General features: G+C 31.3%; 1 protein-coding gene across 4 annotated transcripts in view; it reads right to left on the bottom strand.

The window, feature by feature from the left end:
- LOC125269308 (1-phosphatidylinositol 4,5-bisphosphate phosphodiesterase beta-4) overlaps positions 1-26,873 on the bottom strand; it is a 61,669-nt gene that overhangs the window by 8,583 nt on the left and 26,213 nt on the right. For 2 of the 4 annotated variants that reach the window (XM_048192209.1, XM_048192210.1), the window contains exons 18-30: positions 26,384-26,481; positions 25,079-25,223; positions 22,048-22,132; positions 19,705-19,829; positions 16,200-16,251; positions 12,096-12,198; positions 10,406-10,570; positions 8,471-8,675; positions 8,299-8,387; positions 7,807-7,948; positions 3,991-4,043; positions 3,812-3,877; positions 3,548-3,663 (exon numbers count right to left, since the gene is read on the bottom strand). In XM_048192209.1, the coding sequence (XP_048048166.1) occupies positions 3,548-3,663; positions 3,812-3,877; positions 3,991-4,043; positions 7,807-7,948; positions 8,299-8,387; positions 8,471-8,675; positions 10,406-10,570; positions 12,096-12,198; positions 16,200-16,251; positions 19,705-19,829; positions 22,048-22,132; positions 25,079-25,223; positions 26,384-26,481 (1,444 nt within the window). The remainder of the gene's footprint in view (positions 1-3,547; positions 3,664-3,811; positions 3,878-3,990; positions 4,044-7,806; positions 7,949-8,298; positions 8,388-8,470; positions 8,676-10,405; positions 10,571-12,095; positions 12,199-16,199; positions 16,252-19,704; positions 19,830-22,047; positions 22,133-25,078; positions 25,224-26,383; positions 26,482-26,873) is intronic. The other 2 variants (XM_048192211.1, XM_048192212.1) reach the window with 1 other exon arrangement.

The raw sequence follows: 26,873 nt of genomic DNA, 5'->3' as shown, positions 1-26,873 counted from the left end.
GCCATATAGTATGTAATTTTAATCTCTAACTAATTGAGAGACTGACGAGTTCAGAAATCACTGCATAATCATTTAAAGTGAACTTGAAATTAAATTTCACCTTCATTTACTTTTTAAAACTAATTTTCACATCCATCCATCCATCCATCCACCAATCCATCAAACCATCCATTCAACATCCAACCATCCATCCATCCATCCATCCATCATACATCCAACCAACCAACCAACCAACCATTAATCCATCCGAACGACCATCCATCCATCCACCCACCAATCCATCATCCATCCATCCATCCATCAACCAACCAACCATCCACCAATCCATCATCCATCCATCCAACCAACCATCCATCCATCCGAACGACCATCCATCCATCCATCTGACCAACCAACCATCCACTGATCCATCCATTCATCCATCCACCAATCCATCAAACCATCCATTCAACATCCAACCATCCATCCATCCATCCATCCATCATACATCCAACCAACCAACCAACCAACCATTCATCCATCCGAACGACCATCCATCCATCCACCCACCAATCCATCATCCATCCATCCATCCATCCATCAACCAACCAACCATCCACCAATCCATCATCCATCCATCCAACCAACCATCCATCCATCCGAACGACCATCCATCCATCCATCTGACCAACCAACCATCCACTGATCCATCCATTCATCCATCCATCCACCCACCCACCAATCCATCTAACCATCCATCCAACCAACCAACCAACCATCCATTCATCCATCCGAACGACCATCCAACTATCCATCCATCCAACTATCCATCCATCCTTCCATCCATCCATCCAACTATCCATCCAACTATCCATCCATCCATCCATCATACATCCAACCAACCAACCAACCAACCATTCATCCATTCGAACGACCATCCATCCATCCATCCATCCACCCACCAATCCATCATCCATCCATCCATCCATCCATCCATCCATCAACCAACCAACCATCCACCAATCCATCATCCATCCATCCAACCAACCAACCATCCCTTCATCCATCCGAACAACCATCCATCCATCCATCTGACCAACCAACCATCCACTGATCCATCCATTCATCCATCCATTCATCCATCCATCCACCCACCAATCCATCTAACCATCCATCCAACCAACCAACCAACCATCCATTCATCCATCCGAACGACCATCCAACTATCCATCCATCCATCCATCCATCCATCCATCCAACTATCCATCCATCCTTCCATCCATCCATCCTCCAACTATCCATCCATCCATCCATCCATCCAACTATCCATCCATCCATCCAACTATCCATCCATCCTTCCATCCATCCATCCTCCAACTATCCATCCATCCATCCATCCATCCATCTATCCATCCAACTATCCATCCATCCATCCATCATACATCCAACCAACCAACCAACCATTCATCCATTCGAACGACCATCCATCCATCCATCCATCCACCCACCAATCCATCATCCATCCATCCATCCATCCATCCATCCATCCATCCATCCAACCAACCAACCAACCAACCAACCAACCAACCATCCACCAATCCATCATCCATCCATCCAACCAACCATCCATTCATCCATCCGAACGACCATCCATCCATCCATCTGACCAACCAACCATCCACTGATCCATCCACCCACTGATCCATCCATCCATCTAACCATCCAACCAACCATCCATTCATCCATCCGAACGACCATCCATCCATCCACCCACCAATCCATCCATCCATCCATTCATCCATCAACCAACCAACCATCCACCAATCCATCATCCAACCAACCATCCATTCATCCATCCGAACGACCATCCATCCATCCAACCAACCAACCAACCAACCAACCATCCACCCACCAATCCATCATCCATCCATCATCCATCCAACCAACCATCCATTCATCCATTCGAATGACCATGCATCCATCCACCCACCAATCCATCATCCATCCAGCCATCCATTCATCCATCAACCAACCAACCAACCACCAATCCATCATCCATCCATCCAACAACCATCCATTCATCCATCCATCCGAACGACCATCCATCCATCCATCTGACCAACCAACCATCCATCCACTGATCCATCCATCCATCCTTCCATCCATCCATCAATCCATCTAACCATCTATCCAACCAACCAACCAACCATCCACCCACCAATCCATCATCCATCCATCATCCATCCAACCATCCATTCGAACGACCATCCATCCATCCATCCATCCATCCATCCATCCATCCATCCATCAATCCATCCAACATCCATCCACCAACCAACCAACCATCCAGCAATCCATCATCCATCCAACCAACCATCCATCCATCCATCCATCCATCCATCCATCCATCCATCCATCCATCCATCCATCATACTAATTGGAGAGTATTTGAAGACTTCAGATTCAAAAGCCTCAAAGTGCCATCTGAAATTTTCTTCTAAAATGAGCATTTTTATCAAGCTCGTATTTTTAGGTTCAGTAATTTCACTTTAATAGCAATCATCCATCCAATCCATCATCCATCCATCCAACAACCATCCATTCATCCATCCATCCATCCGAACGACCATCCATCCATCCATCTGACCAACCAACCATCCATCCACTGATCCATCCATCCATCCATCAATCCATCTAACCATCTATCCAACCAACCAACCAACCAACCATCCACCCACCAATCCATCATCCATCCATCATACATCCAACCAACCAACCAACCAACCATTCATCCATTCGAACGACCATCCATCCATCCATCCATCCACCCACCAATCCATCATCCATCCATCCATCCATCCATCCATCCATCCATCAACCAACCAACCATCCACCAATCCATCATCCATCCATCCAACCAACCAACCATCCCTTCATCCATCCGAACGACCATCCATCCATCCATCTGACCAACCAACCATCCACTGATCCATCCACTGATCCATCATCCATCCAACCATCCATTCGAACGACCATCCATCCATCCATCCATCCATCCATCCATCCATCCATCCATCCATCCAACATCCATCCACCATCCAACCAACCATCCATCCATCCATCCATCCATCCATCCATCCATCCATCCATCCATCCATCCATCCATCATACTAATTGGAGAGTATTTGAAGACTTCAGATTCAAAAGCCTCAAAGTGCCATCTGAAATTTTCTTCTAAAATGAGCATTTTTATCAAGCTCGTATTTTTAGGTTCAGTAATTTCACTTTAATAGCAATTAATAGGTCATTTTCATTGCCATTAAAGTGAAATAACTGAATATAAACATACGAGCTTGATAAAAATGCTCATTTTAGAAGAAAATTTCAGATGGCACTTAGAGGCCACAAACATCAAGAAAATTTACATTCATAAATGTGCCTGAATGAACAATGTATAAACTGAAAACCTGAAACTTTGATGTTGAATAATCAACCACTTGGCAACCCGACTATATACAGCATGAAGAGAAAAGTACATCTGAGTGTAACGAAATAATATCACATTCACCTCACTTTCTTGCAGCTTTTTTCGAGTTGCTTCTCCAGTGCTTGTTTCTCTTTATCATGTTGAGCAACAATCCTGTCCACTTGAGCGCAGTGGGAACTCTGCAGTGCCGCGTGTGCCTGAAATAGGAAGCAGGATTGTTTTCTCTTCTGTCTTTGTATCCGCGCTGTCAGTTCTCCTGCCCTACAGGCTTCAGTGTCTGTGACACTCCGGCAAACTGTTCATAATCAATTCAATGAACTCAAGGAAACAAAAGCCTTCGGTCACCTTCGCCTGCTTCTTCTTCAAAGCGTTCACATCCTTCTGCTGCTTCTTGACTAGTTTCAAGTAGGTCTGAGGAAAGGTTGTAAAAACATGAATGCAGCACTTTTCATATTTCACATTTCAGCAATGCAAATCAAATGCTTTATTCTGTTATTTTTATGTTTATTCTGTTAGGTTGTTACCTTCGTTTGCTTTAAGTCATCAATGGTCAGTTGAGGTGTGAGCACTGATGTATCTAGAGGTTCACAAAACAACATATATTAATACAACATATATTAATACAACTCAACTGATTGTGAGAAGGTTTGTGCAATATTTTAAGACGGATACATAATGGATGATTTTTGCCACAATTTTGCTTTTGGGCATTTCAGAAATCGCTGTAGGACAGTCTTGGATTGCTTTTTGATGTCAGTGTCAAAGTCTTTAATCTGCCTGAGCTTTACCCAAGATCTCACTGGAGCCATATCTCAATCTGACAAGCAACAAGACAGAAAACACACACACACACACACACACACACACACACAGTCTACATGCTGAAACAAGCAAATTATTTTAAATGTATGTAGATTAAAGGGGTCATCACATGGATTTTTTCATTTTAATATGTTCCTTGAGGTTCAGTAAAAACACAAATATAATATATTGTGTATAAATATTTATATTTGACTGATGTCTGTCTGTATAAGCTCTGCATAGCTGATGTCTGCGTGAACAGGGTGCGAGAGGGTATGTAAAAACATACGTTGACAGGAAGGTAGGACATCGCATTATTTCATTCGGACCAAATATAATAATTGGATGAACATTTACACCTTCCACAGATGATATATATTTATAAAAAATATATTTAGACCGTTTAAAATAGTGATTGCTATCAGAATATGAGGAGAAATTCAACCAGTATGACAAAAAATGTTTATGTAGAGAATAATTTCTTGCACCTTTAAAGGTACAATATGTAACTTTATTTGTTCAGAATTAAAGGGTTAGTTCACCCAAAAATGAAAATGATGTCATTAATGACTCACCCTCATGTCGTTCCAAACCCGTAAGACCTCCGTTCATCTTCAGAACACAGTTTAAGATATTTTATATTTAGTCCGAGAGCTTTCTGTCCCTCCATTGAAAATGTATGTACGGTATACTGTCCATGTCCAGAAAGGTAATAAAAACATCATCAAAGTAGTCCATGTGACATCAGTGGGTCAGTTAGAAGTTTTTGAAGCATCGAAAATACATTTTGGTCCAAAAATAACAAAAACTACGACTTTATTCAGCATTGTATTCTCTTCCAGAATCCTTTCCATTGAATTGATTCCATTGAATTGATTCCATTGAATCCTTTCATCTGTCGGCGTTGGTAATCCACTTTTACGTCGCCGTGGTTGTTTTTGGCGATTAGGACATCCGCGACATGCACACTTACGCACCATTTTAAAAAATATAGCAATACCAAAATACAAACAATGTAGAATAGCTTGAATACAGCGTGCGTCTCCCTCAGACTGTAAACGAAGCTCTGTCGCACCGGATAACATGTCAGCAGCGTCTTACATCAGCAGCGTCACTGCGGAGTCGTGAACCACACTCCGGAGCAGAAGGGGGCGGTAATGCACCAATAAGCTGGATGCCAACCGCCATAAAACAGGAAAGAAGAAGAAGAAGAAGAAGCGGAGTCGTGAACACGGATTGACAACAGACCCGGAAGAGAAGACAATGCTGAATAAAGTCGTAGTTTTTGTTATTTTTGGACCAAAATGTATTTTCCATGCTTCAAAATGTCGCGGATGTCCTAATCGCCAAAAACAACAACGGCGATGTAAAAGTGCATTACCAACGCCGACAGATGAAAGGATTCAATGGAATCAATTCAATGGAAAGGATTCCGGAAGAGAAGACAATGCTGAATAAAGTCATAGTTTTTGTTATTTTTGGGCCAAAATGTATTTTCGATGCTTCAAAAACTTCTAACTAACCCTCTGATGTCACATGAACTACTTTGATGATGTTTTTATTACCTTTCTGGACATGGACAGTGCACCGTACATACATTTTCAATGGAGGGACAGAAAGCTCTCGGACTAAATCTAAAATATCTTAAACTGTGTTCTGAAGATGAACGAAGGTCTTACGGGTTTGGAACGACATGAGGGTGAGTCATTAATGACATCATTTTCATTTTGGGGTGAACTAACCCTTTAACAAAATTTAAATAAGGAGGCTTTTACTCATATAACAACATTGATCAGCGAACATAAACAGCAGTTCATCCAAACCTGAATGACGCACGAGAACAAACCTCTTCTGGAAGCTCAAACACACAATCTCTTTATGAACATTTTGAAGCATCAACGTTACAGTTGTGTATGGAGGGTCAGAGAGTTCTCAGATTTCATCAAAAATATCTTAATTTGTGTTCCGAAGATGAACGAAAGTCTTATGGGTTTGGAACGAAATGAGGGTGAGTCATTAATGACAGAATTTTCATTTTTGGGTGAACTAACCCTTTAAGCGACTGCGCGCCAGTGGGCGGGGCCTATGGGGTGATGATGTATAGCTATTCGTCAATGTCTTGCTCTGGAGGCAGTCATATGAAAATATATATTTGTCACAGATCCCACAATATCAAAACAAGCTGTTTTAGGAGCTTGATTAAATACATTTTTATGTAATGAGGAGGACGTATATGTCAAAAGATCAAGGTAAATTTGAAAAATTTTGCAAAAAAGTGTTTGCTAAATTAAAAAAAAATGTAAAATTTTATGTAGTATTTGTACATATATTCTAGACTTGTGCCGATATTCGCTAATGCGATATATCGCGATAATGAACATGCACGATATTGTTATCGTGGGCACTTCAAAATACCGTAAATAATAATTTATTACCAATTATTAAAATGTTTATAATGCATATAAGAATACTTTCCCCATCAACCGTATAAAATGCAGAACACGGCTGTATTCAGCGTCAAAATAACATGCGCTCAGATGTAAACAAGCCCAACGTACATGAGAAGCACATGGCGGAACAAGTGAAGGAGATGCGCTGAATGAAAGTGCGAGTTCACTCTCTGACAGCAGAGGGCGCTGATGGAACAGCAGAAATGCAGCGGTTACCCCGGAAACCCAACAAAGCAACTGCGCTGGTGAAGTTTTTAAAATGCCTCAAGCATATATTTTAATCTGGACTACAACATGTCCTAATGATTAGAAATGTTCTGATTATTTGTTATTGTTTGGTAAAACACCAAATTGACAATGAAAAATACTTATACTGTAAAGCATTAATAATTAATGTTAATTTCTTATTTAATGTTTAATAACATTACTACAATCAAAAGAACTTATTTAAGGGACCTGAGATAAAACTAACAATGATCAGTTGTGTTTCTTAACTAACATTAACAAAAAATACTTCCTGTAACAAATGTAGCTATTGCTCAATCTTAGTTAATGCATTAAATAATGAGAGTTTACTGTAAAGTGTTTCCTGTTGTTCTTCATAGCCTAATTCTTTTGCACTTTAATCTGTTTGAAAATTTGACTTTATATATTTTTTGTGTATTGTATTATTGTATTTAAACATTCAGAGTTATTTTTGTTATTAGAAAAAGAGTTCTTAAACCTGTTATACTGACAACACTTTTTATTGCAACTTATTTCAATATCGTGATAATACCGTATACCGTGATAAAAGCTTCAGCAATTAAGCGCAACATGAAAACTTGATGCTGTCACATGCCTAATATATGCCACACTTAATATCTGAACGTCACTGCATTAGATACAATATTATAACAAAATAATTTATATATGTTTGTTACATCAAAATGATTAAATCAAAATGATCTGCTGTGCTCTCCACATTCACATACTCTCTCTGTATAATACTGACTCATTTGTGTATTTTTTTCTTCTCCTACACAGGGTCACAGCGGCCTGTGTTTCTGCCCATGCAGATCCCGACACCGTTTTTACTCTTATAGTTACCCTCTTTGGAACAGGTGACCATATTTTGTCCCAGTGCTGCTCTCGATCTCTCCGAGTCCTTCTGCGGCGTCATCGCGGCCGGATTCACCCTCCGTTTCTTATTCCTCATCCAGCTGTCATTCGGCACATCAGCAATATCTGACTGAATAAACAACCAGAATTCATTAAACGCCATCATTCTCCTTCACAGCAGAGAGGGAAAATAAATGACTGGATCAGAAGCAAGTGTTATACTACAGTCAAAACATTTGTGCATGTAAAATTAAGCAGCCAACATGTGAGTCAAATAAACGCACAAGCGAGAAAAACCTGAGCTGCAAAATCGCATTAGAAAAGTGCTTCTTAGTGCTATTGAATCACTTTCTTCCTGAAAGTTTAATGATAGCAGTCAATTCATACAGTTCTGCGAGTACATGAAGAACTCATTAAAGTAAATGAAGGAGCTGATGGAGACCTCTCAAGGTTGTGTGCATTAATGATACAGATGCTCACCGTCTCAATGCCCATGGCTCTCATTTGGTCTGTTCGTTTCTCACAGATGGATAAGAACTTTTTGGGATCAGACAGGGCATCTACAATAGCTGAAACGAAAAGATCTCACAGCGTAAAGACTTGTGATGAAACTCCATGAACTTGAGCTTTCATCATGTTCCAGTCTCCTAACCTCCGAAGCCGTCGGGCACGTATGTTTTGAGGATGATGTTGCAGAAGACGGTGGCCAGGGACAGAGGTTTGTTGTACTCGTTTCGTAGGGAGATGTGCCTGTAACCAGACTGCAATCCGTCCAGCGGGAGAATCCGCTGTCCAATCAGCTTATTGTTGTCATCGTACACGGCCACCCGGAGCACGGCGAGATCTGGGAGGATCACCTGTGGGATCGAGGCGTTTGAGTGTTTATTTACTCTGCTTGTGTTTTTGACTTAGAGGAAGGAGGTTCAAAAGCAAAACAAGAGAGATGTGACCTAGAAACTTAAAGTGGAGGTTCACACAATCTGATGTTAATCTTGAGAAGATGAAGAGTAACAATGCATCCTTCACATCTCCGAAAAGTTTTTAGTTTTGTCATATTTATAAAAGATAGATATGCTAAATCGAAGGCCGAGCTCCTGGAGGCGTGTCTGCTGTCAGTGCTGTGGGCGGAGCTAAAGAGTCACGAGCGCGCGCAGCTTCTGCGTAGAGATCGCATGCTAGCTGCGACATCATAATAAATAAAAAGGGAACAAAAGCGTTCGTGTTGTTTACATTATATGCACTTACGCACAGACATCTGATGCAGCTTTACTCATTGCCCCCGATCTGCAAATCCAGCGCCGAAATCCCGGGAACAAACAAACATACATGTGCAACTCCGTTGCTGCCTCGAAAAAACAAACTTCATCCTCTGTTCCCTTAACGCTGGGTTCTTTGGGAAGCTGAAAAAGGTAATCTTTCCCTTACAACCAAAAACACGCTCCTTCGGTGACAGGAGCTGCGTCTCATTTCGGAGGCTGCGTCCTCCAGAGGTTGCATTCAAAATGTATTTCAAATTTAATTCAAGCACTTTCAAGGACCAATGTTTGTTTTCAAGTACTTTCCAGGCCTTGAATTCATGTGTCTGAAATCCAAGTACTTTCAAGGCGCGTGGGAACCCTGACAATAAAACATGCATTCTCAACTCGAAATCTTAGGCTTATTTATTTAAAACTAAGAAAAAAAAAATATATATATATATATATATATATATTTTTTTTTTTTTTTTTTTTTTCCTTAGCTTTAAATAAATAAGATTTCGAGTTGAGAAAGTATACTTCCTTTTTTGGTTATTTATTTATTTATTTTTTTCATAACTTGCATCTCAACATTTTGGGGTGTGCTTTTTACATTTACATTTTGCTTTATTCATTATTTATCCACCCTCATATTTTTTTTCAGGGGAACACAAAGATTTTTTCTGTGAAAATATGAAATCTTAAATCACATTCAGATTTAAAAACGGCACATCTGATGCAACAAAAATGCATGTTTTATTGTTATGACTGTTTATTGTGATCTTTTTGTGAGCTTTTGTTGTAAGCAAAGTAACACATGAATATTTATGAATATTTACAAAAATAGCACTTTTTTATATTTTTACATTAAATTAAATAAACAAATACTATAACTACTACTACTACAGTATTACAACTAATATTAATAAATGATATTAAAATAAATGTTTCAGTAATCTGAGTGAAGGCCTGTGGGTGATTTGCTAAATAAGTCAGGATCACACCTAATGGCTCTGTTCCTCACATCCAACTATTGTAATTCACAACTGTGGTTTGTATGTAAAGATCCTTGAGAAACTCTCCTGTTGTGTTTAATCATAAAACAGCATGTCAGAGAGGATAATTAGACCGCAGCGTTCAGCAGATCTCTATAGTAACTACTGCATTTAGCTCATGTAGATATAATTAAAGCTCACTATATTATTCGGATATGTTGTAGATAATGAAGGGAAGTCATTATGTCATTGCTGTTCAGTTTAAGAATCATTAAGAACGAGCACCTCGAATCTTTGGGGTAAAAAGAGCGTCACGTGACACGATCAAGACAAAGACGTCACTGGCGTAAAGGTCACCTTTCTGAAGACAAATGCTTCTCCATTGTACACCGGATTCAGCCCGTTGTTCATCACCATCTTCGTGCGAAACTCTTTACGGATCGTGTCCGTGGGGAGCCCGTACATGTCCACCTCCACGTACGTGCCGATCTTCTTATCCGACAGAAACTGTCCAGAAATCACCTGAGAGACAAACACTTTACATAACGAACATGCTTTATTTACTGTGTGACTGAAGCACGAACAGACCTCAGAGAGGGGTTCACTGAAATGTCTCTGTCGTTATATGTCAAAGTTCAACCAACTAAAAGAGAACAGCGTTTATTTTCACTTGGTTTAAAGGGAGAATTCCTACACTTTTGAACCAATCAGTGTCCAGGATTTTTCCATGACCTTTTCAATTGTTTGAGGTTTTTAAAATAATAGAATAAAAAACAAATAATTTAAATAAATAGTTTTAAATAAGGAAATGTAAATATAAAACAAATTGAAATAAATGCATTTTAATGGATTTAAATGAAATTCACTAATGAATCATTTAGTCTGATTCACTGAAAAGAACCGATTTAAATGAATTTGAATGGACTTAAATGAATAAATGTAAATAAATTGATTTAAATAGATGTAAATAAATAGTTTAAAATAATTAAATGAATTAAATTACCCAATGAATCAATTAGTCTGTCAAATTGATTCATTGAAAAAGAACAGATTTAAATGAATAAAATAAATGTAAATAAATAGATTTAAATAGATTTAAATAAATAAATAAATATTCAGACAAAACTGCCAAATGAATCATTTATTAAAATGTATTTAAATAAGTTTAAATAAATGTAAATAAATCGATTTAAATAAATAAATAAATAAATAAATAAATATATATATATATATATATATATATATATATATATATATATATATATATATATATATATATATTTCTAATTGTTCAAGGTTACCGGATAAATATTTTAAATATAATATACAAATAAACAAAAACAAATAAGTTAAACAAATAGTTTTAAATAAATCAATAGATTTAAATAAATAATAATAAATGTAAATAAATGAATAAATATTCAGACTAATTAAATCATTTAGTCTGTCTGATTCATTAAGAACCAATTTAAACAATTATACATAATTTTTTACAAATAAATGTAAAAAAGGCAGATTTAAATAAATGCAAATAAAAAGATTTAAACAGATTATAAAGTAAATAAATATTCAGACAAATTGCCTGAATGTCTGATTAAAAATAACCCATTTAAATACATTTAAATTGAAATGAAGACATGTAAATAAGTAGATTCAAATAGATGGAAATAAATAGATTTAAATAGACAAAGTAAATAAAAAAAATATTCAGACAAATGACTTAATGAATCATTTAGTCTGATTCATTAAAAAGAACCAATTTAAATAAATTTAAATGAATAAATGTAAAAAAAGTAGATTTAAATAAATGGAAATAAATAGATTTAAAGAGATTATAAAGTAAATAAATAAACAAATATTCAGACAAATTGCCTAATGAATCATCTAGTCTGTCTAGCCGATTCACTGAAAAGAACCGACTCAATAGAACGACTCCCTCTCATGTGTGTTCACTGAAGACACATCCGTGCTTTTTCCCAGCCTGATTCCAGGTTCTCCATGAGCGCAGGACCCTGTGAAAGCGGACGAGGGTAGGATGGACACACACCTGGACGCTGCAGGTGGCTGCGATCACTCCGTCCACAGGCGTCTCCGAGAACGGGTCGAACATCCGATCCGGCCGGCGCATGAAGTCGGGCTTCAGCAGATACCTGTGAGAGTCGGATCACATGTTCATTATGAGAGCTGTTATCAGAGTCACCTTAAAGCAACGATCCGTTTAATGAAGGCTCTCTCGTCCCGGGTTTCACTTACAGCGCTAAACACAATGCTAATGGATGCCGCCGTGATTAATGTGTTGATGAATATGTTTGGAGTTTCACAGCATCGGAGCGGCTCCAGCGCGGATCACACATCACAGCTAATTAACACTGACAACTGCTGCTGCTTTAACGAACAAACCAGTCAAACACTGAGGGACTGATTCATATCTGTAATCTATTTTGATGTGGGTAAATCCGTTATATGGTGTAATTATGCCACTTAAATGTTAGTAAAGTTTTAATTAAGTCAATTTAGTATTTCATGATCATTTTCCACTTTCTGTTGGACCTTTATAATTAAACAGGTTGTTTTCAACCAATCAGTGTCCAGGATTTTCCCATGACCTTTCCAATTGTTCAAGGTCACTGGATAAAGATTTTTAAAATAATAAATAAATTAAAAATATAATAATTTTAATAATTTTAAATTAAGAAATGTAAATAGATAAATAATTACATTTCAATGGATTTAAATGAATAAATAAATATTTATTCAGAGAAATTCACTAATGAATCATTTAGTCCAACTGATTTATTGAAAAATAACCGATTTAAATAAATGTAAATAGATTTAAATAGATTAAAATAAATAAATAAATAAATAAATAAATATTCAGACAAAATTGCCTAATGAATCATTTATTGAAATATATTTAAATAAGTTTAAATAGATTTAAATAAATGTAAATAAACAGATTTAAATATATGTAAATAAAATAACTTAAATAAATAAATATATTTCCAATTGTTCAAGGTTACTAGATTTTTAAAAAAGATTTTGGAAAGATTTTTAAAATAATAAATAAAAACAAACAATTTAAATAATTTTAAATAAAGAAATGTAAATAGACAGATTTAAACAAATTGAAAAAAAAATACATTTCAATTGATTTAAATGAACAAATAAATATTTATTCAGAGAAATTCACTAATTAATCATTTAGTCTAACTGATTAATTGAAAAGAACTGATTTAATTATATTTAAATAGATGTAAATAAATAGATTAAAATAAATAAATAAATAAATAAATATTCAGACAAATTACCTAATGAATCGTTTAGTCTGTCCAACTGATTTATTGAAAAATAACCAATTTAAATAAATGTACATAAATAGATTAAAATAGATTAAAATAAATAAATAAATATTCAGACAAATTATCTAATGAATCGTTTAATCTGTCCAACTGATTTATTGAAAAATAACCAATTTAAATAAATGTAAATAGATTTAAATAGATTAAAATAAATAAATAAATAAATAAATATTCAGACAAAATTGCCTAATGAATCATTTTTATTAAATATATTAAAATAAGTTTAAATAGATTTAAATAAATGTAAATAAACAGATTAAAATATATGTAAATAAAATATATTAAATAAATATATTTCCAATTGTTCAAGGTTACTAGATTTTTAAAAAAGATTTTGGAAAGATTTTTAAAATAATAAATAAAAACAAACAATTTAAATAATTTTAAATAAAGAAATGTAAATAGATTTAAACAAATTGAAATAAATACATTTCAATGGATTTAAATGAACATAAATATTTATTCAGAGAAATTCACTAATTAATCATTTAGTCTAACTGATTCATTGAAAAGAACTGATTTAAATATATTTAAATAGATGTAAATAAATAGATTAAAATAAATAAATAAATAAATAAATAAATAAATAAATATTCAGACAAATTACCTAATGAATCGTTTAGTCTGTCCAACTGATTTATTGAAAAATAACTGATTTAAATAAATGTACATAAATAGATTAAAATAGATTAAAATAAATAAATAAATATTCAGACAAATTATCTAATGAATCGTTTAGTCTGTCCAACTGATTTATTGAAAAATAACCAATTTAAATAAATGTAAATAGATTTAAATAGATTAAAATAAATAAATAAATAAATAAATATTCAGACAAAATTGCCTAATGAATCATTTATTAAAATATATTAAAATAAGTTTAAATAGATTTAAATAAATGTAAATAAACAGATTTAAATATATGTAAATAAAATATCTTAAATAAATATATTTCCAATTGTTCAAGGTTACTAGATTTTTAAAAAAGATTTTGGAAAGATTTTTAAAATAATAAATATAAACAAACAATTTAAATAATTTTAAATAAAGAAATGTAAATAGATAGATTTAAACAAATTGAAATAAATAAATTTCAATGGATTTAAATGAACAAATAAATATTTATTTAGAGAAATTAATTAATTAATCATTTAGTCTAACTGATTCATTAAAAAAAACTGATTTAAATATATTTAAATAGATGTAAATAAATAGATTAAAATAAATAAATAAATAAATAAATAAATATTCAGACAAATTATCTAATGAATCGTTTAGTCTGTCCAACTGATTTATTGAAAAATAACCGATTTAAATAAATGTAAATAGATTTAAATAGATTAAAATAAATAAATAAATAAATGTTCAGACAAAATTGCCTAATGAATCATTTATTAAAATATATTTAAATAAGTTTAAATATATTTAAATGAATGTAAATAAATAGATTTAAATAAATGTAAATAAATAGATTTAAATATATGTAAATAAAATAACTTAAATAAATAAATATATATATATTTCCAATTGTTCAAGGTTACTAGATTTTTAAAAAAAGATTTTGGAAAGATTTTTAAAATAATAAATAAAAACAAACAATTTAAATAATTTTAAATAAAGAAATGTAAATAGATTTAAACAAATTGAAATAAATACATTTCAATGGATTTAAATTAACATAAATATTTATTCAGAGAAATTCACTAATTAATCATTTAGTCTAACTGATTCATTGAAAAGAACTGATTTAAATATATTTAAATAGATGTAAATAAATAGATTAAAATAAATAAATAAATAAATAAATAAATATTCAGACAAATTACCTAATGAATCGTTTAGTCTGTCCAACTGATTTATTGAAAAATAACTGATTTAAATAAATGTACATAAATAGATTTAAATAGATTAAAATAAATAAATAAATATTCAGACAAATTATCTAATGAATCGTTTAGTCTGTCCAACTGATTTATTGAAAAATAACCGATTTAAATAAATGTAAATAGATTTAAATAGATTAAAATAAATAAATAAATAAATAAATATTCAGACAAATTGCCTAATGAATCATTTATTAAAATATATTTAAATAAGTTTAAATAGATTTAAATAAATGTAAATAAACAGATTTAAATATATGTAAATAAAATAACTTAAATAAATAAATATATTTCCAATTGTTCAAGGTTACTAGATTTTTAAAAAAGTAAAAAATTTTTTTTTAAAATAATAAATAAAAACAAACAATTTAAATAATTTTAAATAAAGAAATGTAAATAGATAGATTTAAACAAATTGAAATAAATACATTTCAATGGATTTAAATGAACAAATAAATATTTATTCAGAGAAATTCACTAATTAATCATTTAGTCTAACTGATTCATTGAAAAGAACTGATTTAAATTGATTTAAATGAATACATGTAAATAAATATATTTAAATTGAATAAACACAAATGATCGGCTTGCATGTGCTTCCGCTTTCTGTATTCTTCAAAAAGCTTGCGCTGTATGTCCCACACCTTCCCTATTCTACTTACGGAACAAACGCTCCGCCAGTTTTGTTCTTTTCCCGTAGCACGTGCACGGTGATATTTTGTGTTTATTAAGCATATACAGTTGTATTTTTTCCTCATCTGGTATCGTTTAAAGCCCTCTGAAGCGGCACTGAAACTGTAATTTTGACCTTCAACTGTTTGGAGTCCATTGAAGTCCACTATAAGGAGAAAAATCCTGAAATGTTTAGTACATTAGTACAGTTATACTCAGATGATGATCTAAACTCACCCACATGAGCCGTTATATTCAAACTTCCCCTGGTTGAGCTGCATCGCCAAATCTACAAAACAACAAACTGAACATGAATACAGCTTCAAAACAAATATACGCCAACACAACTATTAGTGTAAAGAAACTAGATTACAAAGAGTTCATTTGATACTTGGGGTTCAGTATTGAATGTCTGACATTTCATTTGCTAATAAGATCATTAAATGTATTAATGTAATAAATAAAAAATAAATTTGCTAAAATTAAATGATGTAAATATAATAAAATGTAATGAATAAAAAAATAAAATAAACCAAAAACACTAAACTAATATATTATCATGCATTTTACTTTTTTATATAATAGTTTTCAAATTTAATATTTTACTCCAAAATCAATTTATCAAAATAAATAAGTATTGTTTGACATTTAATTAATTTACTAATAAATACAATAATTAAATGTATTAATGTAATAAATAAAAATAAATACACAAAAGATTAAATGGTGAAAATGTAATAAAAAAATTAATTCACTGATAAAAAAAAATTAACAAAATTAAATTAAAAATTAAACTATTATGTTACAATGCATTTTTTACTTTATTATTAATATTATTATTATTATTTTTTAAAATCATATTTTACTCAAAAAAATCAAGACAGAAATAAGTATTTTTTTACTTTATTATTAATATTATTATTATTATTTAAAATCATATTTCACTCAAAAAAATCAAGACAGAAATAAGTAGGCCTACTAGAAATATTTGATATTTAATTTGCTAAAAAATAAAATAATTAAATGTATAAATGTAATAAATAAAAATAAATACACAAAAGATTAAATGGTGAAAATGTAAGAAAAAATAAATTCACTAATAAAAAAATAATAACAATTAAATTAAAAATGAAACTATTATGTTACAATGCATTTTTTACTTTATTATTAATATTATTATTATTTTTTTAAATCATATTTTACTCAAAAAAATCAAGACAGAAATAAGTAGGCCTACTAGAAATATCTGATATTTTATTTGCTAAAAAATAAAATAATTAAATGTATAAATGAAATAAATAAATTCACTAAAAAAATGAAACTATGAAAATGTAATAAAGTAAATGTAATAAATGGAAAAAATAAATTAAATAATAATAACAAAATATAACTAATATTTACTTTTTTGCTATTTTTTTTACATTTAATAAAGTAAATGTAATAAAAGAAAAATAATTTCACTAATATTAATAACAAAATACAATTTTAAAAATGAAACTAATTTATATTATCATGCATTTTTTTTTTTACTTTTATTACTTTTAAAAATGTCTTATTTTACTCCAAAATCAAAAATAATTCTGAAATAATTATCATCCATTTTTCAAGACAATGAATTTCCATGAATTTGACATTTTTCATTTTAATAACATGATTGATAATTTGCTAATAAACATTAAAAATGTTATAAAATAAACTGAATAAAATACATTCACAAATTATAAATCATAATATTACCATGGTATGATGATTTTACCATACATTTTTGGCACATGGTAATACCGTAAATACCATGGTAATCACTGCGAGCGCACTTGGAAGGGCTGATAACTATTAAAGTTTATTTTTGTGAGTTTGCCGTCACATGACTGGAAGGCGCTCTGATTTGTTCCTCCTTAAACAGAAGCGTGTCACCGTCTGACATCATGACTGACACATCAAACCGTCTCCAGCCGACAGCAGCAGAACAAACCAAAGACGAGTGTATCAGGTGAACACACACCGACAGAGTCTACAGATGTGTTCACATCACACAGTCCTGTTCAATATTTGACACTCACAGACTTATTCATCACAATAACAGGAGGAACCAGATCTGATTCAACTGTTTTCAACACTGATAATAATCAGAAATGTTTCTTGAGCAGCAAATCATCATATTAAAAATATTTCTGAAGGATCATGTGACACTGAAGACTGGAGTGATGATGCAGAAAATTTAGCTTTGATTATAGTTTAAAACTTTACAGTTTTTACTTAAATATCACATTTTAATATACATTGACATTATTTTAAAGTGTTGTAATATTTCACAATATTTATGTTTTTACTGTACTGACTTCTTTTAGTAACATTAATCATCCTAAACTTTTAGGTGTATAATTATATTTGTTGCAGAATTTAATTATTTTTTCCATGATAATTTTTTAATCATAACTACAATGTAAAAAAAATCAGATATTTCTATGTTTTCTATGACCACAAACCCTCTCCCAATTTCACACATTAATTCAAAAATTATATATCAATTAAATTTTTCAGTATACATCACAGTAGTGTTTGTAGTGCTGATATTAATTTATGATTAATAAAAAAATAAAATTAAAAAAATATTGCTAATACAGTATATTACCATGCATTTGTTTTATTTTGACTTTATTTTTTAATATTTCATATTTTACTGAAAAATCAATGCCTGACATTTAATATGCAAATAAACAAAATAATTAAATGTATTAATGTAATAAATAAAAATAATTTAATAAAGTAAATGTGATAGATACAAAATAAATTCACTAATAATAATAATAATAATAATAATAATAACAAAATAAAATTTAAAAAATTTATTTATTTAAAATTTATTTAAAATATTTTTTAAATAAAATGTATTTATTTATTTAAAAAAATATTTATTTAGACATTTTAGACAAACTGCTTAGTCGATACTGAGTGACGGATATATTAAAAATTTTATTTATTTATTTAAAAATATTTAGTTATTTACAAAAATTATTTATTAAAATGTATTTATTTATTTATTTATTTATTTAAAATATATTAAAAGTGTAGTGCGGACATTAATTTATGATTTATAAAAAAAAAAAAAAAATTTTACATTTGACTTTTTTGTTATTTTTAATATTTCATATTTTATTCCAAAATCAAAAGACAGAAATAAGTGTTATCAGTATTAAATGTCTGACATTTAATTGGCTAATAAACAAAATAATTAAATGTATTCATGTAATAAATAAAAATAAATTCACTTTAAAATGAAACAATGAAAATGTAATAAAGTAAATGTGATAGATAATTTACTACTACTACTAATAATAATAATAATAATAATAATATCAAAATAAAACAGCAGTATTTGTAGTGCTGACATCAATTTATGATTTATAAAAAAATAAAATAAAAAAGGACTGCATTACAGTAATGAGAATTAGGCTACTAAACAAATTAATTAAAATATATGTAGAAACATTACATGGGTAGGAAATTATGAACATTTAATAAAATAAATTTAACAAATATTAAATAAAAATAAAAATGCTATTTTACTATAAAATCAAAAGACATAAATAAATATTATTGTCCATTTTGTTTAAAAACACATGTATGTTGAGTTCAAAATATTCAGTAACAAGCTCCAAAAGTAGAAGTGAATGATGCGCAGATGGATGTGTGTGTGTGTGTGTGTGTGTGTGTGTGTGTGTGTGTGTGTGGTCTGCATTACCTGGGGTCTGGAAGTTCAGAGACACCATCTGGCAGCCGGCGTTCCAGAAGATCTGTGGCATATAATTACTGGAGTCCACTCGGCCTCCTTTGGGGTAGATGCGACTCATCTGTCTCTTGTTGTAGCTGCGCATCTCATTCAAGGAAACTAAAATGGAAAGGATTGAGGGATTTCTGGCTCTTGCACACTCATCCTCACACTGTAGGTCTGCTGTTTTCACAGCACAAACGCTCTTTGAAAGCGGCTCTTTTGGATGAGAACAGAGATATGACGGATCTCTCATTATAAACCTCTAGACCTTCAGTCAGGCTTTTCTTCTCGAGTGTTTCAGAAGATTTCCTCTTAGTTAGAAGGACCCGACACACACACACACACACACACACACACACACACACACACACACACACACACACACACACACACACACTGTCCGACTTCATACAGCCGCTAAAAATCACCAAAACACCAGCGGATTAAAAGACATTGAGATCAAAAAGCTGTTTCTTCACCAACCTCTCTTTACTTCATCATTGTGGATGATGATAAAAGATCTGCAGCATTAGAAAACAGTGTTCTCTAATGATGCCGAGAGATTCAGGGCGATTTAAAATTTACATGTAATTTTTGGGCCACAAAATACTCAAAAAGAGCTCAAATCTAGAGGTGAATAAAAGGCATGAAAAGAGTTTGTGACATTTAATTTGCTAATAACTAAAATAATTAAATGTAATGATATAAATTTAATAAATAAAAAATGAATTCACTAATAAAAAAGTAAACAATGAACATTTAATAAAATAAATTTAACAAAATAAAAAAAAAAAAAAAAGAGACAAAAAACTAAAATAATTAAATATAATAATTCACAAAAAAATCATGAACAAAATAAATGAAACTATAATATTACCTCTATGTTTTATTCACCTCTAAAATATAGCAAATCTTACATTTATGATATTTAATTAGCTAACAACTAAAATAATCAAATGTAATGAAATCATTTTATAAATAAACATGAATTTATTAATAAAAAATGCAATTATGAAAATGTAATAAAATAAATTTAACAACAAAAAATAAAAATAAAAAGACAATACATTTCATTTAGAGACACTAATATCATTTAATTTGTTAAAAAAAATAGATGGAATAAAAAAATTTAATAAATAAAATTTAAATTCATGAACAAAAACAAAACTATGACATTACCTCTATTTTATTTACCTACATTTCTGATATTTAATTTGCTAACAACTAAAATAATTAAATGCAATAAAATAAATTTAATAAAATGAATTTACAAATACAAATAAATTCACAAAAAGTAAAAAAAAATAAAAAAAAATAATGATATGACTTAATTTGCCAATAAAAAAACAAAATTCACAAACAAAATAAATGAAACTATATTACCTCTGTTTTATTCACCTCTAAAATATAGAAAATCTTAAAATTTCTGATATTTAATTTGCTAACTAAAATTAAATGTGAAAAAATAAATGTAACAAAAAAGAATTCACTAATTAAAAATTGAAATGATGAAAATGTAAAATAAATATGTTTTAATTTGCTAATAAAAAAATAAAATTAAAATTCACAAAAACATTTTTTTGAAACTATGATATTAGCATGCATTTTAAACATTTTACTCTAAAATCAAGACTTAAAGACACAGTTCTCACACTGACCAATGAATTTTCCTGATTTTGATATATTTTAATGAGATTAATTCATTTGCTAATAAATAAAACAATGAAATGTAATAAAACAAATAATTATTTAAAATAAAAATTAAATTCACTATGAAACTATATTACCACCTCTAGGTTTTCTTCACCTCTAAAATCTAGAGGTGAATAAAAGTCATGAAAACTGTAACTGTTTCCAACCATCCATCTTATTTTTTTGCACTCAAGCGCCCCCTGGAAACAGAGAAGTACACTACAACTTCAACAGCAAAAACCTCATGAAAGAAAACTAAATAACTAAAGTTAAAGGTGCACCAATTAATATTATCCACTATCCAAACAAGTGTGTTTTTAAATGCTGTTCACTCACATGAGATTATTATTTTTAATTATTTGTATATATGTATTATTTTACATGGCACGGGCGCTCATATAGTCGGCCAAATCCTCGCTGTAAATCCTCATCTAACTCTTATATGAGACGCTTTAATGCAGAATAAATGATTCACAAGTGACTGATAAGCAGATAAAGTGTCTGTTATAAAACAATTACTTTCTGCACCCTTAAATGAGAGCCATAAAACCGACATGTAGATGTTTTATAGATCGGATACGAGTGCAGGAGACACGCCTCAGCCTGCGAAACAAAGGATACTTCACAAATTCAATGGCGTTTGTCCTTAAATATCCCAAACCGACAGACTCGTTGAAGGAAGACATGTTGTGATGAATGTTGTTTTCTGTGGACATACAGACAAGATGAGGAGATCGAACAGTCCTGAAACAGACGAGTGCTTGTATGATTGAAAATATTAACATTCGTTTAATATGAATTGAACAATATTTGAAATAAAGCTGAAAAATATTCATATCAGATGAAAAATGTTTTAAATGTTGTCTGAAACAACCTAAATGTTAATATTTACAAATATACAGTACCTGTCAAAAGTTTGGAAACATTACAATTTTTTAATGTTTCTGAATTTGTCTTTTTCATTCTAATAATCATCGTATTAGAATGATTTCTGAAGGATCATGTGACACTGAAGACTGGAGAAATGATGCTGAAAATTCAGCTTTGATCACAGGAATAAATTATATTTTACTATATATTCAAATAGAAAACCATTCTTTTGAATTGTAATAATATTTCACATTTTTTACTCTGTTTTTGATCAAATTAATGTAGCTTTGGTGAGCAGAAGAGACTTCTTTCAAAAACATTAATAAATGTTAATGTTTCCAAACTTTTGACAGGTACTGTATATATATATATATATATATATATATATATATATATATATATATATATATAAAGAAACAACATAACATAATTACTAAAAAAAAAAATTCAATGACAAATTCAAATGAAAAATGAAAATATAAAAAAATGCCTTTTCAGAAAAGTGAAAAGCCAACTCAAAATATATATAGTACATAAATACCACCAAAATAAAACATTTGTATATTATGTTTAGGTCTAAATATCAATATGTTTTCATCAACATATTTTTATGCAAATTTTGGAATATTGTATAAAAAAGGCTGGATGGAAATGCCAAGATGCACATAAATTGTAAAAATGTGCATAAAAAACATGAATTGAAGCAGATACATGTTTTATCCAATAAGATGACATGTGCATACAGTACTGTAAACCCTAATGCTCAAAATACTTACATGCTTTGAGTAGGACAAACTTAAATTAAACAAATTCAGTTAAATTAAAGGGTTAGTTCACCCAAAAATGAAATTCTGTAATTTATTACTCACTCTCATGTCGTTCCACACCCGTAAGACCTTCCTTCATCTTCAGAACACAAATTAAGATATTTTAGTTGAAATCTGATGGCTCCGTGAGGCCTGCATAGCCAGCAATGACATTTCCTCTCTCAAGATCCATTAATGTACTAAAAACATATTTAGATCAGTTCATGTGAGTACAGTGGTTCAATATTAATATTATAAAGCCACGAGAATATTTTTGGTGCACCAAAAAAAACAAAATAACGACTTATTTAGTGATGACCGATTTCAAAACACTGCTTCAGGAAGCATCGGAGCACAATGAATCAGTGTGTCGAATCTGCGATTCGGAGCGCCAAAGTCACGTGATTTCAGCCGTTGGCAGTTTGACACGCGATCCGAATCATGATTCGATACACTGATTCATTTGTGCTCCGAAGCTTCCTGAAGCAGTGTTTTGAAATCGGTCATCACTAAATAAGTCATTATTTTGTTTTTTTTTGGCGCACCAAAAATATTCTCGTCACTTTATAATATTAATATTGAACCACTGTACTCACATGAACTGATTTAAATATGTTTTTAGTACATTAATGGATCTTGAGACAGGAAGTGTCAATTGTTCCCTATGGAGGCATCACGGAGCCATCAGATTTCAACAAAAATATCTTAATTTGTGTTCCAAAGATGAACGAAGGTCTTACAGGTGTGAAACAGCATGAGGGTGAGTAATAAATGACATTATTTTCATTTTTGGGTGAACTAACCCTTTAAGAACAATAAAAATTTATAAGTACAAAATAAAAATCTTACTTAAACTTTGAGTTTCTAAATCTAAAAAGCTTATTAGGATTTACAGTGAAGTAAATAACTCATTTGATTTGCAAAAACAGTTATCTAACTAATTATTTTATGTTAATTGCAATCAAAATGTATGAGTTAGCTAACTCAGTAATTCAAGTTAAGAGCAATTAACATGCATGAGTGCTACAAACTCAAAACTTGATAGTTCTGCCTACTTAAAATCAGGAACACCATAACTCAAAAAATTGATGTAACGGATTACTTCAATTATTTTTTTTTTTGAGTTAGCCTAACTTATTCGGATTTACAGTGCCGCCTCAAAACCTCAGGTGACTTTGCCTCAGCAGAGGCTGTGAATGGATAACTGGACTAGCGGACCATTCGCATCGCAGCATCTCAAATGTTGGTCCTTGGTGGTTGTGTTCCCAAACACCAGCATCCGAGATCACATGACAGTGTTTATTGAGTTTCGTCTGCTGTTCTGAGACGAAACTCATTTATGATGGAGGGAAAAAAAGAGCCCGATCACAACAAAAATACATTTCATTAGGGTTGCAAAATTCCAGGAATTTTCAAGGCTGGAAACTTTCCATGGGAATTAACAGGAATATATGGGAATTAATGGAAACATATGGGAATAAACAGGGAATTTTTAAAATTGCAGGTTAGCCTATAACAGGGAACTTAAATGTAGTTGAAAAAAAAAAAAAACATCTTGTAGTTTAATCTTGGTTAAAACAACCAGATTTAATGCAATTTCAGTTGAATTTTGCACATTTGATCAAAAATACAGAAAAAAATCAGTATGTTTTTTTTTTCTTTTTTCTTTTTTTTAAATAAATTAATATTTTTATTCAACAAGGATCTGTGAAATTGATAAAAAGTGATACTTAGGACTTCTATTTTGAATAAATGCTGTACTTTTTATAGAAATTATAGAATTTTATAGAATATTCCAAATTGGAATATTTCCAAAATTCCCCAGGTTAAGTTCCGGTGGATAACATTCCGCACCTTTGCAACCCTACATTTCATTAATGATATTTTGCACTAAATTCACAGGAAGTGACATGTTTTGTGCGAACACCTTTGGATGGAAACATAGCTATTGTCTTTTTAGAGCAAACTGTACTTGCCCTCGGCTTCATCAAAGCCAATGAACTTCACCGCCTGGGCGTAGTTGACAATACTGGACAGATACGGGTGGATGTTAGTCGTGGCCGCCACATACGTGTACGACTGAATCAGTGCTAGTTCATCAGCCACATTCGTCTCGCTAGCCTGGGAAAACAAAATGACAAACAAAATAAGAAAACGTGTGCTGTTTGGCCATGCAAATCTCCCAGCTCAGAAGTGTTTGCCTTGATAACAGTTACAGTTCTCACAACAGACTTTGAACTTTGCTGTTTTCTTTACGCATGTGGATGACAGCGAGTGTCTGCGAGATTCCCATCATCAGAAGAAAAACAGACAGTAATGGGTAAATCTGGCAGAAATATAAAAGCTTCTGCAGCACATTATCATGATAAGAGGCTTGGAGTGAAGTCTGTGTTCGTTCTGAACCTCCGTGACATTCACGACACTCCTCACCCAACTACAAAAACTGACGCTTGTCTCCATTTCCTGTGGATGACGCGCTCTTTGAAGATGAGAAAAACTGTCAGAAGCCTTGAAGTTATGTTAATTGTGCTTTTAAAACATATAGAAATAATAACTTCTTTAAAAGCTAAAAGACTTTGTTTCTTCTGTGGAAAAGAAAGATTTTTCCTTAAAATGACAGCTAAAATTAAACCATAAAAAACATTTTTGTTACTTGAAATAAATGTTAACTGAAATAAAATAAAAAATAATGTAAACTTATTTTATTTCAGCAAGTTGCCAAGGCAAGCTTTATCATTTTTGTTTAGCTTAACTTGAAGTTCTAACTAAAAATAAAATAAAAATGACTAAAAACAAGATATTATTAATTAAAAAATATGAATATTTAATATAAATAAAAAATTATAATAGTATATCAGTGATGCTAAAATAACACTGATAACAAGCACCATAAAAGCATATCAGTAGATACTTTTATGCTTATATATTATATATATAATATTTAAAGATTTAAGACTTATATATATATATATATATATATATAAGATTTAAAGGGGCCGCAGCCTGAATCGGTGCATAGTTAATGATGCCCCAAAATAGGCAGTTAAAAAAGATAATTAAAAAAAATCTATGGGGTATTTTGAGCTGAAACTTCACAGACACATTCAGGGGACACCTTAGACTTATATTACATCTTGTAAAAACTGGTTCTAGGGCACCTTTAAATTCATTGTTTCCACCAAATCAAATAACAGCAAACCAGAACGACACGAGTGCGAGTACATTTCATTTCTCTGTGAATGATCCCTGTAATTGTCTTTATATAAGAAGGATGTAAGAACCTTTCTGGGTGTGAGCAGCACCTCTTCCTCTCGATTCTCTTCCTCAGTGATCAGACATCCGTGAATCCGCTCGGGATGAGCTTCGTTTAACAGCTCTGCTAATGAGGGAAAAAAATCATTACTGAACAAAAGGCATTACTTCAAAATACAGACTAGAAACAATACACAAGAGTACTTTAATGTGACATGATTAAAAAAAACTGCATTTCTCTATGCTATTATGCAAAGGTTAGCCAATCATAATGGAACTCATTTGCATACAGTACAAATGCTCAGGAGCAAAATCCTCCAGTTAAGCTGTAGGGGTCTGAGACAGTGTTAATTGTATATTATTTACATAATATTACAGTATTTATTAACATTTTGAATTAGCTTTTTTACATTTTCCTTTTTCATTTTAATTTTAGTTAGTTTTAGTAATTTAGTTTATATTGACTTTATTACTTTTCATTTTAGTACTTCAAGTCCAAAAACACAAAAGCAATGCCCA

This window comes from Megalobrama amblycephala, linkage group LG5 (genome assembly GCF_018812025.1).
Source record: "Megalobrama amblycephala isolate DHTTF-2021 linkage group LG5, ASM1881202v1, whole genome shotgun sequence".
Taxonomy (NCBI): domain Eukaryota; kingdom Metazoa; phylum Chordata; class Actinopteri; order Cypriniformes; family Xenocyprididae; genus Megalobrama; species Megalobrama amblycephala.
The sequence above is the reverse complement of the archived record's forward strand: the minus strand, read 5'-3'. Positions and strand labels throughout refer to the sequence as shown.